This window comes from Chlorocebus sabaeus, chromosome 4 (assembly GCF_047675955.1).
Source record: "Chlorocebus sabaeus isolate Y175 chromosome 4, mChlSab1.0.hap1, whole genome shotgun sequence".
Classification (NCBI taxonomy): Eukaryota; Metazoa; Chordata; class Mammalia; order Primates; family Cercopithecidae; genus Chlorocebus; species Chlorocebus sabaeus.
In genome coordinates this window covers 87,887,688-87,906,952 of record NC_132907.1, presented here as the reverse complement: position 1 = coordinate 87,906,952, position 19,265 = coordinate 87,887,688, and the positions used below count along the sequence as shown (strand labels likewise).

The 19,265-nt window shown below is 47.7% G+C and overlaps 1 protein-coding gene across 1 annotated transcript in view; it reads left to right on the top strand.

Moving 5' to 3' along the window:
- Positions 1 to 16,563, top strand: part of UBE2QL1 (ubiquitin conjugating enzyme E2 QL1) — a 42,958-nt gene extending 26,395 nt beyond the window's left edge. The window contains exon 2 of the mRNA XM_007961167.3: positions 15,190 to 16,563. Coding sequence (XP_007959358.3) covers positions 15,190 to 15,321 — 132 coding nt within the window. The 3' untranslated portion in view covers positions 15,322 to 16,563. The remainder of the gene's footprint in view (positions 1 to 15,189) is intronic.
- The last annotated feature ends 2,702 nt before the right edge of the window (positions 16,564 to 19,265 follow it).

Sequence of the window (19,265 nt, the reverse complement as noted above, 5' to 3'; positions counted from 1 at the left end):
CCGTGCCTCTGTCATGAGGAGAGGCTGGAGCAGTCTTTCCCCGATGAGGACTGAGCGTGTGTGCATGTGAAGTGCTTGAGGCAGTGACTGGCGCAGCTTTCCCCACATTCTATCATAAAGTAAACAGTGTTTGAAGATTTCAAGTGACGCTTGTAAAAATCACTGATTGAATTATTTTATTTAGCTATTATGATTCTTAATCAGAAAGCCAAGATTGTATTGCAATGCCCTTATACAAATAAAAGAATTAAAATCAGAACATCTCCCAAAGTCATGACCTAAAAGTAATAATAGCCATCCTAGTTGCTTATAGGAAATCTCTTGTTAATTTTATTAGGTCAATCAAAAGCAGTCCCTTAGTTTTCTAAGCTTTTCAACCAGAGACTAGGAATCTGAATTTAGAATCAACTTCCTTTCTTGATTACATTCTTAGGACTCTCTTATGATAATGGAATACAGCATTTTCTGCAGAGATCCCCAACTTGCTTTGTCTACACTGACTAGGCTATTTTATGTCATATCTTTGTCCCCTGTTTCCTTGCAAACATAAAGTGTGTTCTGGGTTTCATTTATACTGGAACCATCACCTGTATAACACCAGCTAATCTGGAAAGGTGGAATGATATTGTGTAGCCCTGAAATGGCTTCAGTCCATTCCTTTTATCCAGTATTTGTAGGACACTGCTGGGTGGAGTCTCACTGAGAGCTCTTAGTTTAACAAGAAACCAGTGTGAGCCGAGGGCAGGGGTAGGAAGGCAGGGCCAATGGCGGGAAAGTGTGAGCGTGAGGGGTAGGGGGCGATGCTGGAGGAGGCAGGGCATTGTAAAGGGAGCTTTAGACTTTGGCCTTGAAGTCAAAGCTCTGTCAGGTGCTGGAAGGGAACTGGCCCTCCAGCCTGCAGTGGAGAGGACCCTGCCCACAAGACAAGCCCCGCCCCTGTGGAGCAAGCTGGAGAACCAACTCTGGCACAGAAATGCACAGGCTTTCCAGGGACTGGACCCTGCTAATAGGTGCTGGATTTCACCCCAAGAGCTGTCAGAAAGAATGCTTTATGAAATACACTTATTTTTTAAAGTACATCAGGATAACTTGTGTTAAGTTCATCGCACCCATTGAAATGGCTCAAAACAGTTTTGGGACTTCAAAATCAGGGTGGGGTATGCCTGCATAGTCATGGATGAGTATCTGGAAAGCTCAGGGGGCCAGTGGCACTGGGGCTTCCTTCTTCCCAGCAGGCAGAGCCTGAGCAGGGAGGTGGGGGGTCCCGATGTTTGTGCAGAGGAGACGCCTCCGCTGCCTCCGTTGCCTCTGCAGCCTGCACCTCAGTAGCACCTCAGGAGCAGCCAAGGCACAAAGCAGTCAAAGCGGTGCCCTCGGGGCAAAGGCACCAAGCATGGTTCCAGCTTATTATGAGGTGTTTGGTTATGAAAAGTTTTTCAACACTTAAAGGTCTAATTTTCCCACGGGGGAAAATATCCCATTTTAAGAATGTATTTGGGGTTTGCCCTCTGGGTCACGGAGCTACTGGGTCAGTGTTGGAAGAAGTCAGCGAGGCTTTGTTCAAAATAAAGAGGTTAAAAGAGACCATTTAGGCAGAAAGTTGATGAGCTAGATTACAACGTCCACATGGAGACAGCAGCTGCTGGCCTGGTGGCAGTGTCCAGCAGGACGTGGGTGTGTGGAACTGGCATTTGGGTGGCACGGAGAGGCTGCAGGTGGGGATTTCAAGAGTTCCCCCATGTGGCACATGTAAGCCAAAGACCAAGTGGACTGTTGACCAAATCTGGGTGGTTCTTTGGTAACAAATTATATATGCAAGGCTGTTCCAGGAGGTTTCATCCATATCCCATATCACACGAGTTGCAGCTTCACTCAGTGCCTCAAGAAGGCAAGCCAGACAAAAGACAGACCTGGTGTCTCCCCGGAACCCATCCTCCTGGAACAAAGTCAAATACCTGCTTGGCAGGTATTGGGGATCTCTAGGGGCATAAATTAATCTCATTATCTTTATAAGCACAATTCCTTCTTTTAAAAATCAGAAAAGTATCACAGTAGGTGAAGTAAATAATCCATGTAGAGTCTTGTTATTGCTGTGTTTTATTGCAAAAACAGACTATTTGAAAAAGTAACCTATCTTTTATAGAATTTGTGCCCAAATCATAATATTTTCACACTGAAATTTTCCCTGAAAATATATCTGAAGACTTCCAATGGTTCCAAAATCTCATTTACTTTATTTATTCGGCATTGCTGAATTTTCTTCTGCATTGTGAAACTCCAGTGCTGAGCATGCTGTGTGACGTGAGCTTTCTCTGTCATTGTAAGTAACATGGCTTGGAAAGAGAGTGCAGCTGTGAACTGCCTCCGTCAGGCGCAAAGCCTCCCTGAAGGCATCTCAGTAGCGAAAGCACCAGGTGCCGTTTACCTGGGTTGCCTGTGAAAATCATGCGTTCCTTCTTGATGCAATTTTTCTAGAACAACTAAGTTTGGACTCTTTGGTCCAAGTTGTGAAGCTCCTGCTAGCAGGGACAGACAGCGAATGGTGGCTGCCTCTGTTTTGACAAATTCACCCCCAGGCTCTGATTCCTGTCACATTTCCTAGTGACATTCTTGGTCTCCTTCATTTTTTGGACTTTTCCCTTCAACAGCATTGCCGTACCTACTATCTGTGCTGAGAGGACTGTTCCGCAGCAAGCGTGGGCCAGAGCAGTTGTGAAATGAAGTGTCCCGATCACCCAATGGCAGGGGTGATCAAAGCCACAGCAGACCACAGGCAAGGGCTTAGGGTGGCAGGTGGATGATCTCCTGCGCACGTGGGAGAGTGGTCCTAGGAAGTGCAGATGCATTCTGTGGGGAAACAGGCAAAAGGCAGGAGACGTGATGAGTGGGTGCCCATCGGTGCATCTGATCTCCCTGGCACCCCTCCACTCCACTCTGCTTCCCTCCTGCTCAAGGGCTTCATCATGACAGAGCTGCCTGCCCTGGGGGCGTCCCTCCTGTTGTGTGCAGCATCAGGAATGTGCTGGATCCCCAGTGCCCCATCCTAAATTCAGGGAGGAGTGGCAGGATGGAGGCAGCCGTGGGCATCTAGGGACACACAGGACGGGAGGCCACAGAGCTGAGTGAGCAGACTCCCAACCGCAGGAACAGGAGGGCAAAAGTGAGAATTAAGCCACAGAGAATGGGTGGGCTGAGACAGCGATGGGGCCCTGGATTCTCTGGCTGTTCAATATGTGTTCCAGGAAGAAGGAAAAACATGGAACGCTGAGGAAGACCAACTGTGCAGAGAAAAGAGCTGGCCAGATTCTGATCTAAGAGGTCAAGTTGGGTAGGAGAACACCATTGTTTCTTGCAAGTCACACACTGAGCATAGGAGCAGACAGAGCTGACTTCAACTAGGAGCAACTTCAGTAAGAAAGCGGGGGTCTCTGGGGCTAGTCAGGGAAACGTATGCCTTAATGGAGCCAAGTCCGAGGAGTAAACTGTTGAAGTAAATGAAGAGGTGCTGATGTCTGTATCCTCCGGTGAGTCTGTCCATCGTAACAAGGGCAGGGGCTATGCTTATTAAGACTTTTCCAGAATCCTCCGTGAAGACAGCTGGAATGATCTCACAAGGAGAAAACAGAGACCGGGGTCTGCTTTGTGCTGAGTAAGTGTTTCAGCCGGGAGTGTGCAGTGCAGCCTCCTGGGTGCAGCCCATGAAAAGCAGCTTCCTTTTGGATTCTGGACCTGGCCAAAATGACAAACACAGACTGCCCCCATCATCTCGGAACAGAGACTCACCGGGGAGGTCACCTGCCCTGTTCACCACATCAGGCAGGGAGTGTGTGCCGAGGCCCTCACATGTGCTGCACAGACCAGAATCTACGTAGTGAAGGTAGACTCAGGGCCCTGATCATCTCGGGGCTTACATAAACCATGTGGCAAACGACAGGATGGCTGGCCAGGAGCTCCCTGTTGAGATGATGGTGAGAGAGACACAGGGAAGCGGTGACCAAGGAGCGTCCCATGCCAGGGGGCATAGCCAGGCAGGTCACTTTTTTTTTTTTTTTTTGAGTGAATGATCAGTACTTATTTGCCTTCTCTTAAATCTGTGACCCTTCCCCAGGTTTCCAAGAGCTGGCCTGGCCTTGGGGTTCAGAGTATGGCCTCCAAAGCCAGGAATTCCTGCACTGGGATCCTGGCCCTTGGCCACTTCCTAGCTGAGTGACTACAAGCGCCTTATTGATCTGTGTGTCTCCGTTTTCTCTTCTGTAAAATAGGGCTGATAACAGCAGAGCCCACTGGTGGAGTATCTTGGCATGGTTTAGTGAGAGTGTTTGCCCCGTCCTGAGAACAGGGCCTGGCTCAGAAAGCCTTTGATACAGCTACTGCGATGCCATTAATGAGCGTATCTGTCACTTACCTGTCTTAAAGTGCACATTAATGAAACCCACTGGGATCCAGCTGCCTATGCAAAAGTATAAGTATTAGTGGGATCTCCAAAAAATAACCTTGAGAGAATGATCTCGTATCATGACATTTTTAGCAAAAAGTTCCTTTTTCTGCGCTTGCTTCCACCAAGAAAGTACCATCTGTTTCAAAACAGATTCAGTAATTGCTAGAACTTTCTTTAAAATGTAGAGGCAAGCGCTGCCTCTGTTTTGTAAGCACCCATGAACTGTGCCTTTGGTGCTGCTGGAGCTGGAGGATTTTGTATGATATTAAGTAGAGTGGCTTCGCTTTAATTCCTGATGCATATCACCAAAGTGTACACAAAACTGCTGCTGGCTTTGTCATCCTGAGAGGTTTCACCGTTTGAAGAAACAGTTTCTGAGTGCCAGCATTACCTAATACCCCGTTTGAGGTCTGTGGGGTGGCAAGTATTTCATAAACCTCTGGGGTTACAGGTTGCTCTCTTTGAACTTGTTCATTGCTAAGCTACACTTTTTTAAAGAACCGGATTTTTCTTAATGTGCAAAGAGTGCTAAAAAATAAGGTCAAAAAGAGTTTTTAAAGTTTTGATATTATTCTAAACAAAATAACTATCACACATCTCAGATGACTGTTTTCCAAGAGTTGGCCCGGAGCATGCTTCTCGGGCCATTTCACCTGTGCACGCTTCGTTGCAGCTGCACCCGCCCTAATCCCCCTTTCCTAGATTTCTTGCTTCTCTTCTTGACTGTCCCCAGGATGTGTCCCCAACACACCCATCCTCCCAGGACCCCACAGCCTGCTCCTAAGACAGCGTCTTTCTGCAGGCCTGGCCCCGGGTCACTTGGCATAGTGGCTCACCACCTCCATCCCATCTCGCCTTGCATGCCAATGCTCATTATCCCCATGCAGGAGGTGTGGGCAGGTAGTGACACAGGTGCAGCGATCAGGTGCAGGGAGGGCGACCTGCTCACGGGCCTGTAGCTGGAGAGCAGAGAGGAGGCACGCTCCCCTCCCCACACACCTCTCCCTGTGGACCCTCATCATTTAGGTTCCCTGGTGGGAGCTCCCACCATTATACCCAGCAGCCTCCTGCCTGGATTTCTGTGCACACCTCAAAGCCAGCCAACCCAAACAGAACTCAGTATCTTGTCCTGAAAACCTGTTCCTCCTGAGTCAGAAGCCTGGAGTGGCTCAGGCCTCCTGCTGATCCTTCCCCCAGCCCTGCCCACGTGGCCTTAGTTAGACTCACTGAGTGGCCTCTGCCAGGCCCTTGCCATCTTCTCTGGACCATGACAATAATCTAACTGGACAACACCCCAAAACTGACTGCCACACCACCTCCCAAATGACCCACCCACAAGGAAAACCTGGCCCAATGTGCTCCCACCTGCAGAATGGGCGCAAGTGCTGAGGCACGGGTGAAAGGCCGCCCTGTCAGCTTTACGCCTGCCATGGGCAGAGTTGTGTCCTCCCCAAAATAGGTGAAGTCCTACCCCCTGTGGCTGTAAGTATGACCTTATTTGAAAGTAAGGCCTTTGCAGAAGTCATCGAGTTGAGACACGGTCCTGCTGGGTTAAGGTGGTCCCTAATCCAATGACTGGTGTCCTTGTAGGAAGAGGGAGATTTGGATACAGAGACAGATTCACAAAGAACGCCGTATGGCAACGGAGGCAGAGATTAGAGCGCTGTGCCCGCAAGCTGAGGCACATGAGGGTGCTGGCAGCCCCGGAGTGCTGGAACAGTGTCCTGGAGCAGACCCTTCCCCAGGCCCACATCTCCATGTCAGACTTCTGGCCATCTGAACTGTGAAAGCACATTTCTGTGGTTTCAAGCCCCCCGTTGGGGTGCTCTGTTCCAGCAGGCCCAGGAAACTAGGGCACCTCCCATCCCTGCCTTCCCCACCTCCACCCCACAGCAAGCCCCGACTCCCAGAAGCCTCAGCATGCTCACTGACCACCCTCACCCGGCGTCTGCTCCTGCTGCCCCCTCTCCTGCTTTCTGGTTGGATCACTGCCACTTGTCTTTTGCGTTCAGCTCCTGAACCACCTTCCCCTGGAAGTCTCCTCCACCCGTCCGGGCCCCCAGCCCCATTTGGTGCCCCCTCCTGCACCCCCACAGTCCACTCTAGACCACGGCTTCTCCACAGGGCTATTCAGTCCCCTAGGGAGTGCTTGGCAATAGGCAGATACGTTTTTGGTTGCCACCACTCGGAATAGGGGTACTAATGGCATCCAGAGAATGGAGGCCAGCCTGAACAGCCTCAGTGCACATGGCTGAGAACAACCCAGGGAGGCTGCTGAACACCCTCGGTGCACATGGCCAGGAAAGACCCAGGGAGGCTGCGGAACACCCTTAGTCCACAGGGGCCCCCAAGCCGGGAATGATCCAGCTCCAGAGTCAGCAAGGCCCAAGCAGAGGCACTCATCATCTAGAGGACACCTGCTCCTGCAGAGATTCCAGATGTTTTCATCTTGTCTCCCAGCTCCAGGTGGGAAACGTGCACATCCATGGTTGCACACCACCCACCATGCCAGCAGGGCCTCCCTGCTGCGAGTCCAACACTCTCTGATCAGACCAATGCTCTTGTCAGCACCCAAAGAAGAAAAGACATGCTTACCGTGTTCTGTACACGCTCTTCCACATCTCGATAGGCTCAAACTCGCCTTTAAAAATGAGAGCCCTGGCCGGGCGCGGTGGCTCATGCCTGTAATCCCAGCATTTTGGGAGGCCATGGTGGGTGGATCACTCAAGGTCAGGAGTTCAAGACCCACCTGGCCAACATGGTGAAACCCCGTCTCTACTAAAAATACAAAAACAATTAGCTGGGCATGGTGGTGCAGGCCTGTAATCCCAGCTACTTGGGAGGCTGAGGCAGGAGAATCACTTGAATCTGGGAGGCAGAGGTTGCAGTGAGCCGAGATCATGCCACTGCACTCCAGCCTGGGTAACAGAGTGAGACTCCATCTAAAAAAAAAAAAAAAAAAAAGAATGAGAAGCCCACAGATGTGATGCTCAGAAGGTGCGTTTGGAGTGAAGGATTGTGTTCCCTGCATGTCAGCAGGGCGCAGCCAGCCTTCTTCCTGAGAACACCGCATCACCTGCTGGGACTCTGCTCGCCTTTCCTGGACATGCCCAGCCCTTCCATCCCTAGTCCCAGGCCTGGAAACATTCTCGCTAGAGAGAGAATTTTACTATAATGGGAATGGGTTTCACAGTGCATTTTTTTCTGCAGAAAGTACTTATCTCTATCAAGGTGGGAGCAGGGCCATGGAGGAGAGTGGTCTCTTCCACCTAAAGCCGCGCCAAGGACTGGTCCCCTTGTGGCTGGTCCCCATGTGGCTGGTCCACATAGCCATGTGGCCCCTTGTGCCCCACCACCCAATGCACTGTCCTCTATGGCCTCAGATCTGGCGGGATGTTCTAGTCATCTACTTTGTGAAGCCACTTCTCTGGTCGCCTGTATGTGTTTGGCTTGGGCATGAGTCAGCAGGTCTCTGAGGCAAACAGTGCGTTCTCAAAGTGTAACCGAAAGATCACGTTTATGGCTTCTGAGGTGACTATTTGGAGTTGACACTTTCCAGAAACCACCCAACAAATTTTTTAGCTACCAGATCTAGGAACTAAATCACAACTAGTCATGAGGAGTGTGTATGAATGAGTCTGCTGTTGGTGTCTGAATGATGAAAGGAACCCCAAGCCATATTGGGCACAAACTTTGAGTGAAACCCAACGGGGATCGCAGAAGCCTGAGCACCCCATGTTGGCGTCAGAGGGGCGGTGAGCAGGGAGGGCTGGTCTGCATACTCCAAGTTCTGGTTTCCTGGAGGGAGTCGCCAGCCCATGTGGCTGCCTCCAGCCCTTTCCCTGATGATTCTGGGGCCCTCCACAGGCCCTGGCCCTGAGGCTACCTGTCTTTGGTCTCGCCCCTCGTGGTGCCCTCAGGCCACTCTTCTGTGGTGCCTCTGCCTTCACTCTCAGGAGTCCTTGATTTGAACCCAGCTCTTCTATAGCCCTTAGCAAGTTGGTTAATGGAAGCCCAGTTTCCTAGTCATTGCAAAGGTTGCCCGGGTCAACATTTAATGAGATGGGATGTGAAAACAGCCACGCAGCAGCCCCACATCAGAGTCGGGCTGAGCATGGAGCAGTCGCTGCAGCATTTGTGGGCGGTGTGGGGACTCAGTAGTCTCTGAGGTTGCACTTCAGACAGAACCTCGACATGACCTCATTGGCGGCTCATCATTTCTGACAGCACGTTCCCACCCTGTCATTTTCCCCTCCCCTGCCTCTGCTCTCCCAGCCCTCTCTGCTTGTCCCCTCTGGTTGGTGCTGGGTGGGGTTCTAGCAGATTCAGAGCCCACCAGGCTGAAGCTTTCCCTGTGCAAAGGAACTGCCCATCAAACTGGCTCATGTGGCCTGGGGCTCCCTCCACTCAGCTGAGAGCCTTCCCTCAGGTTACTGTGGACTCTAGTCAGCAGCCATTCCACAGCAGGGAGGCTCACGTCGGTCCCTGCCGGGAGGCTCACATATGGTCCCCACCATAGCCACCTGCATGTGCACACATGAACACACGTGCTCACATGTGACATAATACATGTGTATAAGTACCCACAAACACACAAATGAGCACACGTGCACACATACGCAAATGCACATGTATGTACATGCACTACTCATGTGCACATGCTCACATATGCACACATGTGCGTACATCCACGCACATACGCCCAGACTCACAATAAGGGCTATAGTCACCTTCTCCGGATCCTTCTGTTTCCTGTCTCATCGGACTAGATCCAGCTGAAGTCCCCTGCTTGTCAGTGGCTTAAGTGTCATGGATCTGATTTGGGAATGTGTTTCTTAGAAGAGTCTAATCTGTTGTAGAGTCTCATTTGTCCTTTAGAAACTTACAAGTTGAATTTTTTCTAGGATTTGCTTTGAACGTTAAACCTTAAAAGAAAGGTGAAATCCCCAATGTCTTTCCAAAGTAGACTTCCTTTTAAAGATGCTTGTAAGCATTGGTTTTCCTCAAGCCCAGAGTCTAGTGAGCTTTAATTTTTGCGCCCAGATAAAAGTTTTAGGGGAAGCCTAAAATGAGTCCTGCACACGTTTACAACCCATGTCAGGGAGCTCAAGGTTATGAGTGCTTTTAGACTGACAATTACTCCTTCAAAGACTTTAAAAACAAGTAGCAGCTCTGTAATTTTGGCTCAGGAAATGAGTTCAGGAAACTCAAAATTTTACGTAAGGAGTCTGAACATTTTAACTATTTTTAGAGGGCAAACATCTGTAATTCATAGGCAAGCGAAACACAAAAATACCAAGAAAGTAAGTTTGCAATGAAAAGGAATGAAAAGAAAACTCTAATCGTAAGAAGTATAGAATTAATGTATTAATGTCAACTTGTTAAGACAGACATAATTCAAAAATCTAAGAAATTAGCCATGTAAATGCAATATACTTTATTTGCCTGTGGACATTTTTGTGTCTGAATAAGTCATAAAATCTACATGAAAAGACAGAAATGTTGTGTGTTCTTTCAAGAGGACAGAATGAAACTATCTTTACCAAAGGAGACCTTCTGAGATAGTTGAAAAAATAAGAAGCTCCATTTGTTGTGTTCACCTGTGCCTGGCATTGAGCAAAGCATCTTTTATGTTTTAACATATTAAATTCTTATAGAATCTAGTGTCACATAATACTATTATAATGCTTATTTTACATATGAGAAGATCGAAATTCAGAGAGGTTAAGTGATTCACCCAAGGTCACACAGCCAGGAAGTATTGGAGCAGGGATTTCATGCCAGGTCTATTGAATTATGTAACTCCTTCCCCACCAAATACACACACAAGCACACACACACAGACACACACACACTCTTAAATTCCATGCCCAAGCCTCCCCCTCCCCCAAGCATCTGTCCATCGTTCTCTGAGTATAGTGAGCCATTTCACACCTTCAATTTGGGACCCCTTGTCCTCTCCCACCATAGCCTGGTAAACACCTGCCCACCTGTGTCTCAAGGCTCAGCTTACGTTATTGTCAATAGAAATATTTCTGAACACACAAATCACTACCACCACCCCTCTTCTCTCTCCTTTCTTTCTCTCTTCCCAGTGTAGAATCCATCATACCCTCTGGGCTATAAGTTCCATAAGGACCAGAATTATTCTTTTTAGAAAGCTCTGCAGTCCCGGTCACCAGCACAGTTCCTGACTGAGGGAAGACCTGCAGCAATTGACTGCTGAATGAATAAAGAATGAATTGACTCTTCCTGCCTCTGGCTCTTTTAGTTCTACACACCAGTGGTTCTCAATCAGGAGTGATTTTGCTCCTGTGGGGACATTTAACAATGTCTGGAAACAATTTCTTGTCATTACTCATGGGGTGCTACTAGCATCTAGTTGGTAGAGGTCAGGGGTGCTGCTAACTTTCTTCCATGCAGGTATAGCCCCTACAGCAAAGAATTACCTGGCCCAAGATGCCAACAATACCAAGAGTGAGAGACCCTGCCTGCTCCACACCCTCTGTCCCAGCAGCTGCAATATGCCTGGTTATCTGCCCATAATGGACTCTAAGCCCTAAAGGCAGGGACATGGTATCACTTTGTCTTGTTAGACCCGGCACCCAACACATTGAATGAATGCATAAATGAATGAATGAGAAACGTTAGACAACTGAGGGAGATGCAGACGTGCCAGGCTAAAATTCAAGTACATGGGGACTGAACTGGGGACCTAAGTTTGGGGGCACTTGTCATCTTATTAGCTGTGTTGAAATGTTTTCATGCTGAATCGTTGCTATTGGCCCTTAAAAGGCCATAAGGGAAAAAAAGAATCAAATCAAAGTACCACCTACTGGTTTTGTTTGACAGATGCAGCCCTGGAGAATTGTGTTCTCATTAACACTGTTCGACTTCGATATTACAGTGAGACTTTTAAGGTGGTGATGGCAAAATCCTATAGTTGTTCATAAATACACACTTACCATGTGTGGCTCAGGAAAGAGAGAAATTGTTACTTATCAAAAGTGTTGCTGTAAACACTGAGTGATAACACAAAGCTGTTGTAGTGGATGAGTGAAAAGTCACATCCACGCCTTTTAACATTAAGCACAAGTAGAGATATTTTAGAAGAAATGAGAGTCATTCAAAGGAAATATCTCAGACTAGATTCTTTAATTATTAAATAGAACTGGACAAGGGAGAAAGGTAAGTGTTATGAGAATAAGAAAAACGCTATTAATTGTATGAAGTTCAAAGTCCTCAGTGTTTTCAAATGCATTATCTTATTGGATGTTCGTCATGATGTGTGACATTGTCTGCACTTGATTCCCAAAATTTCACTTTTCAAGAGTCTGTATCCTGGAAGGATGAATGGGAGTGCCCAAACATCTGCAGCAAGCAGGGAACACGGGATGGGGGGGTTCCCCTCTTCTTGGTGCAGTGGGCACAGCAGGGCATGTCAAAAACAGCTCTGTGACACTGGGAGAGCCAGAAAATAAAGGAGGAATGCAGGGAGTGACTTCCAAGTCCAGCATTTCACTGTGTCACATTTAAACAGCCAATCAGAATCAGATGAACCTATGAAAAAAAAAATTGTTAATTGTAAACGTGGGTGTAAGAGACAGGAGATGAGATGAGAGCTCCTTATCAACAGTGTAGTGCAATAAATGCGCTGAACCTCTGACTGACTCATAACGGGCTCTGTCTCCCGGTTGTGGAATTGACTAAGCACTGGGACTTTCTGTTCATAATTCTAACAGGGAAGAAAAGGCAACAAAGAGTGGTCTGTTCCTTTGGGGTTTTGTTTGTTGTTTCTTGTAACAATTGAGACTTTCACAAAGAGTAGGCAAAGTGTGGATTCATGCCAAAAGCCACAGAATATTCCAATATGATTGTGAGCCTCTATTTGTCTAGCTACCTTTAGCTCAGGATTTTCATATGATACCATAGATTTTCAGTATTATAGAGAAAAAGGATAGAGATGGTTAAAAAAATCATTTTAGCCAAAAAAAATCAACCCTTGATATTTGCTGTCACTTGATGTAGAAATTGATGCTGGCCGGGCACACTGGCTAATGCCTATAATCCTAACACTTTGAGAGATGAAGGTGGGAGGATTGCTTGAGCCCAGGAGTTCGAGACCAGCCTGGGCAACAAAGCGAGACCCTGTCTCTATAAAAAATAAATTTTAACTGGCTGTATGTGGTGGTGCATGCCTATAGTACCAACTATTTGGGAGGCTGATGCAGGAGGATCTCTTGAGTCCAGGAGATCAAGGTTGCACTGAGCTATGATTGTACCACTGCGCTCCAGCCTGGATGGATGACAGAGCGAGACTGTGTCTCGAGAGAAAAAAAAAGAAGGAAGAAATTGATGCTAACATCCTCGCAAAGATGTGAAAGATGTATTTTCATATGTTTAATAAGATAACTTTGGACTTTGATCTCAGCCCACAATGATGATGATTATGAATACATTAGCTCTGAGTGGTCTCTTTTTATCAAGTATAATCACATCACATAAGCAAATATGCTTGAAGTTATAAAACTCAAAATAGGAGTCAATCCTAGTGAGGCGTGGGGATGTTGCTAGCAGTAAGTAAATGGCCATTTCCTGTCGTCTTCTCCTCCGATCTTCCTTCATCCTTTTAGCAGCTCTTCTGATGTGAGCTATACAGCATTTTTGAAAAGGTGTGCTTGGTGGCACGCCTGTAATCCCAGCACTTTAGGAGGCTGAGGTGGGAAGATCACTTGAGGTCAGGAGTCCAAGACCAGCCTGGGCAATGAGACCTCATCTCTATAAAAAATAAAAAATTAGACAAGTGCGGTGGCTCACACCTGTAGTCCTAGGTACTCAGGAGGCTGAGGCAGGAGGATTGTTTGAGCCCAGGAGTTTGAGGTTGCCGTGAGCTACTTCGTGCCACTGCACTCCAGCCTGGATGACAGAGCAAGATCCTGTCTCGAAAAAAAAAGAAAAGAAAAGAAAGAAAAATAAAAAGAAAAAATTTTTTAAAAAGGAAAAGTCCTGCTGCCCCCAATGACAGATGCACAAGTGAAACCAGAGGGATATCCAGAGCAGGCAGAGTTTGGTAACCCTGGGCTCCTGACTTCTCAACTAGGGATGGCCTGTGTGTCCACTGTTGAAAAGACAGTTATTGAAAAGGAAGCCTAGGTAGGCTCCGAATACAGGCATGTGAAATGGCCTCTTCCCCTCCACGTTTCAGGTGACTGGGCACCATCTGCCCAGTAGATTTAGAGGTCATTGCAGCTGCTTTCCCACTGGAGTTGTCAGTGGGTTATTAGAGAGCCAGGATCGGGTGGATCGTGCTTGCTGGTGGCCACACAGACCCATGTGGCTTCTGCCCTCTATGGCTGTCCAAGGCGCCTGACTGCTGTGTGTTGGAGCTGCCGGTGGGGAGGCCTGGACCCTGTTCACATCCCAGTATGTGCGCACGGTTGTGCTGTAGCACCAGTGCCCTGTATTGGGAGTGCAGAGGGTCTGTTCAGAGAGAAATTCTGTTCGCCGAGGTTCCTGAACAGCAGGTGATGGTTGGTAATCATGCACCTGCCAGTAGACAAAGCTCAGCCAGGTCTTTCCAGGCATTTCTGCCCCATCTGCAAAACATGTACATGGGATGCCCGAGGAGAGGAGCAGATCTTCCAGGAGAGCCTGGGGGAGGCTCAGTGGAAGTAAATGTGCCTCAGAGGCTAAGGGAACGTCTCAGTTGATGCACCATTAAGAGGCTTAATGAAGAGTAATTGAGACTGGAAGAGTGAGAGCTGCCACAGGTCCAACTGAGGCCAGCATCACCCCAACTCCTGGTTGTCTTCCATCTGCTTCTCCCCTCTGGTGCCAGATATGCCACATTTTCCAGGGCTCCCCAAGATTCTGTCACATGGGCAGTGTTGCCTGATTTCTTCTTTCTCGTAGTCCAGAGCCCTCTTGTGCCATCTGAAGATGGGTCAGTCCCTTTTGACCACTGCAGAGACAAGTGCTCTGTCCTTGGGAGCAGAACACGCCTGGTCACTGTGAGGGGACGTGGCTCTCTCCACCAGCCCCACCCCCTCCTGGGATTGTGCGACAAAGCACCTGCCCTGACCTCTACCCCCTCTTGGACCTCAAGGACAGGTCTCTTCTTCCATGAAAATGTCCACCGTCACCTCACAAAATGGTGCTGAAGTGACACAAATTCCAATAAATTCACGAATGGCTCTGGAACTTGAATTTTAAAAAATAGAGTTTTTAAATATCTGTAGAAATATACAAATATACACATCTCTCTATAAATACATTTATCTTCACTGTTATCACAGATGGAATCTGAAGTGGTAATTAAAGGCATTCTTTGGAGGGAGGGAAAGAAAGTTCGAACAGTCTATTGCCTCAGGGAGAGCATGCTTGGCTGTGAAGTGATGCCCTTTCGATAAGGCCGGCCCCTCCTGCGTATCTCAGGAACTGGGCCAGAGATTGCTCTCCGGCACCGTGGAGTGAGCAAGTTCGGATTCAGCCAATGCTGTGTGTGGGTTTGTAAAGACAGCACCCCCCTCCCCTAGAAGGCTGCCAGCCCCAGGCTGCCCCATCTGTTTGGTGCCAGAGCTGAATTGTTCTGCATCTGGGCAGTGAGGCTTGCCCCACCCTGCCGGTGGACAGTGCATTGCATTGATTCAGACATCAGAAATCCCCATGACTCCGTGTGTTTTTAATAAAGATGGTAGGAAACAGAATTCCCAGTGACCTTCTAACCTGGTTTTTCTTTTCATCTCACGCAGGGACGGATCTGTAGGAAAGCTGGCAAATCAAAAAAGTCCTTCAGTCGCAAGGAAGCTGAAGCTACCTTTAAGAGTTTGGTGAAGACACATGAAAAATATGGCTGGGTCACCCCGCCCGTGTCCGATGGCTGATGTCTGCCACGTGCAGTAGACGCTCGAGCGCCTGTCCACACACACACCAGTACCCTGACATCTCCTCAACGCTGTGCATCCTCCACCCTTTTTTACTCCAGCCAGAACTGCATCCTGAATGCCAAGGAGACATTTAAGTTATTTATGAACAGATGTGTTTACAGAGAGGAAGAGGGAGCAAACGCCGTTCGGATTCTGTTTCGATTATAAATGAATGATCACCTTGAAGTCACTTTAGAACACATGTTGAGATGGTGACATTTCCCAGCCTGCCTGCCCCTCTGCCCACCCCGGTCACATTGCCCTGAGCTTCTTTCCATGACAGCAGCTCTGACGAGCCGGCAGGAAACTCAGTGCCCCTGCTGGCTCCATTTCCATGTAAATGGCGCCGTTCATATTTCATAGGGACGCCGTGCATCGCCGCCGTGCGTCCCCAGCACGTGTTTGCTGTGCTCTGTATCTCTGTTTTTCTTCCTGGAAAGTCAACATAACTTGAAGATGTGTCTTTCTGTGGCCCATGGTCCGCTGTGATGACATTTAGACCTCATTTGTGCTATGACCTTTGGCTCATGAAAACACAAATTTAACATTGCCAGGTTCTAGTGATTTAAAACCACAACTGCCCACTTGGTGGAAATGTGCCCTCAATGCTGATTTGTGGTGTGCTGCTGTCCACAGATAAACCAGTGCCATTGGATGGAAGGCAGAGGACGCTGCGACCACCCCTGGCAGATGGTGGCGTGGACACCAGATGCGCCCTCTGGGGCTCAGAGCAACGGGTGGTCAGCTGCGAACAGTCTCGTCCGATGTTAGGAAATGGTCCTACGGCCACGCCTTTGTGTTCCTGTCTTTCCACCACCAAAAGCAAAAGACGATTTCCCATTCACTGCAGTCATCTGACTCATTTTATTATCTGTGCTAGTGACAAGGAATGTCAGAACTGCCAAAGGATACCAAGTGATCATATGATGATTTGCATGACCGGGTCTCTTTCACCCAATAGTCACTTGTGTGTCCCCCGAAATTGGGATGGGTGAGCACCCTTGCTGTGGTGTAAACTTCCTGTTATTTAATCTCCCCACAATTTCATTTTTCTCTTCTGTTAAGTTACTTAGAACTTTCTAAGAAACTCCATGAAATGAGGAAATACTGTTTCTAATAATATGAGGAAAGAGGTAAAAATGTTCATTCCAAGTGGAAAGTCTTATTGGACACATTTTAAATAAAATCATGCATACCTGATACACTGCCTCAAGGATCCAGTCATTGTGGGCTATCCTTCCATTTAAAATATGTCAGATATTCTTAAATTTTTTAAATACTGCAAATACTACAACATGTAATTCTAGAGCAGCATTCTAAGTCAGGTACCGGAAATGAGTCTTAGGAACCCATAGTCTTTGCAAAAATTAGGTAGATTGAAATGGTCCCCAGAAACAGCCAAGGAGCTGAAGGGATGATTGGATCAAGTTCAGATGTCGCCAATTGTATCTTACCACTGTGAGGGAGGAGAAGTCTTCTGGGATAATATATTCAATTCTTCAGGCAGTTTTGCCTACTTGGGAACCTGCCCATTGCTTCAAGGTTTTCAGAGGTCCAAGAGGCCTCGCCTTAAAGAACAAGGATTGATGTCTTTCGGCAGGGCTGGCCATTCACCAAATTTATTGTTACTTTTGTTTTTCTTTACCACTTTCTTATTTGCCCCCAAGTGCACACAGCAGCTCTGCTAGACCAGAATGACAGTGTATTAAGAATGCAGGGCCTGCTCAGGTTCCCTGTGGTCATAATAGTCGTGAAACTTGATGACAGTGAACTTACAATGTTCATCCATGCAACCCTCTATGGTGGCATTCGCCATCCTGGAAACCTGACATTTGGCTGACGGTCTTTGGACCCTGGAGCTATTGACCATCCTGGAATTACACTGTGGAGATTAAAGACCTAGGACAGAAACATCTCGCTAGGGAAAGCACCTGAGTTTATTCCTTTCTAAATAATTTCCCCTTCTAATGAAAACTAAAAGCAGTTTTACTTTAGGGGGAAAAAATACATCCACAGGCAGGTCATTTCAGTAGTGTTTATTACCTGATTGAAAAACAGGTTCACGTTGGTCTCTGAGAACTGCACCAAGGGGTGCAGCCAGGAGACTGGTCTGACCCCGGATTGGGCTGGGTGACAGCCAGTGACAGAGCAGAGAGACACTCAGCTCAGTGTCGCCCCTTCCATACACTCAGAGTTTGATTTTTTTGCATGGCATTTCCATTAGGTTTATTAGAAACATAGAAGAAATCAATTCTTTAGTGAACGAAATACCGTTTTTCACTTCAATTGGTAAGAATTTCTCACTTTAAAAGCAGTAGGAAGTAATGTAAAACTCAATCATTGCTTGGACTGTTAGGCGTGCAGACTCCCTTTTTGGTGGACTCCCTTCATAGGCAAGCATGGCTGTGCCCAGCCATGGAGGCACCCTTAGGACAGTGAGCACAGGCCTGGCTGCCCGTGCCTTGGCCATAGCCTCCTTCCACCCTGCTGAAGTGGACACCTGCCTCTGGAGCCCAGGGTGAGAAGGAGAGCCCTAGAGCCTGGGGCCACAGTCCCACATAAGCCAAGGAACCTATTCCTCTTTGGACAGACAGCGAGGGAATAATCGGACAGTGGCTGCAAATGTTCATGTCCCGATAGCTCCACACACCCATGCATTTGTGGGAACTCAAACCAAGCCAGAGCTCACAGAGCCAAACAAACAGAAAATCACAAACTCATCTGTCCTCTTCTCAATGCAAAACTCCTTCCCGTCCAATAGTTTTCCTGAACCAATCACCCTTGTTATTGGGTATCTTCTCCACTGCTGGGTAAGACCTGTGCATGGTCTGGGTCTGTAACTGTCTAGAAGACTGAGAACTGCTTATGCCTTAGGGAGGTCTATGTAAGCAGCAAGGTTATTCCCCCAAGTTACACACACACACACACACACACACACACACACACACACAGGCGCCAATACTCCTGCAAAGACTTGCTGTCTCTAAAATCCACTATTCAGAAAAACCAGGATGTAGGCTTAAAGTTTTCAGCTCCATCTGTCAAAATTTGACCTTTTTTTAAGAGAAAAATATGTAGACGAGTGAAAAAGACCTGGGATTGAAAGACAAAAAGCCATGTATCCGTGTAACCCTGGCCAGTCACTCCACCTGCCTGAGCCTCGGTTTCCTCAGCTGTGTACTCCTAGCAGGTCAGTGTGAGAACTGGCCAAAATGATGCAGCAGAAGTGCTTTGGAGACTAAAGATTGTCAACAAAATGTAAGTGTCGTTTTCATAGTATCAGGAAATTTACATTACAGCAGGCTTTAATTAGAACCCACGTAGATATCAACTCAGAATGATCAATTACAGTGGTTAAAATACACGTACCTGGTAATCATATACTTGCTTTCCGTCCCCAGTTCTTACATTAAGTCAACCAACTGACCCAAAAATCAACCAATAACAACTGACCATCTCTCCACTCACTCAGCATTCTCCTCTTACATGCAGGGCGTGCAGAAGATTAAGGTACAGCCCCTTCCCTGGATAGCAACTCAAAAGATAGGAATAGCACACAGGCACCAGCACCAAGCAAGGCAAGTGCCAAATTGCACTGCAGAAATTAAAGACATTGTGCAAGTCCAGAGATCTTCTGACTGAAAACCAGAAAGATTTCATGGAGTCAATCAGGTTTGAGCCATGGTTGGGCAAAGGGAAGAAGAAGGGCAGGTGTAGAAATAGGAGGGGCTGAGGGCACCTTGAAAGGGAGTGTGGACTCTGTCCTCACTGGCCTTGAATGGAAGAACTGTAGTCTCCTTGCCACCTGTCACCCGCAGAGACCCTATTCTCAGTCCCACCTGACAACCTAGCCTGGTGTGCGGAGCTTGCCCTGTGCGTAGGAATTCTATTTCCGTGTCCCC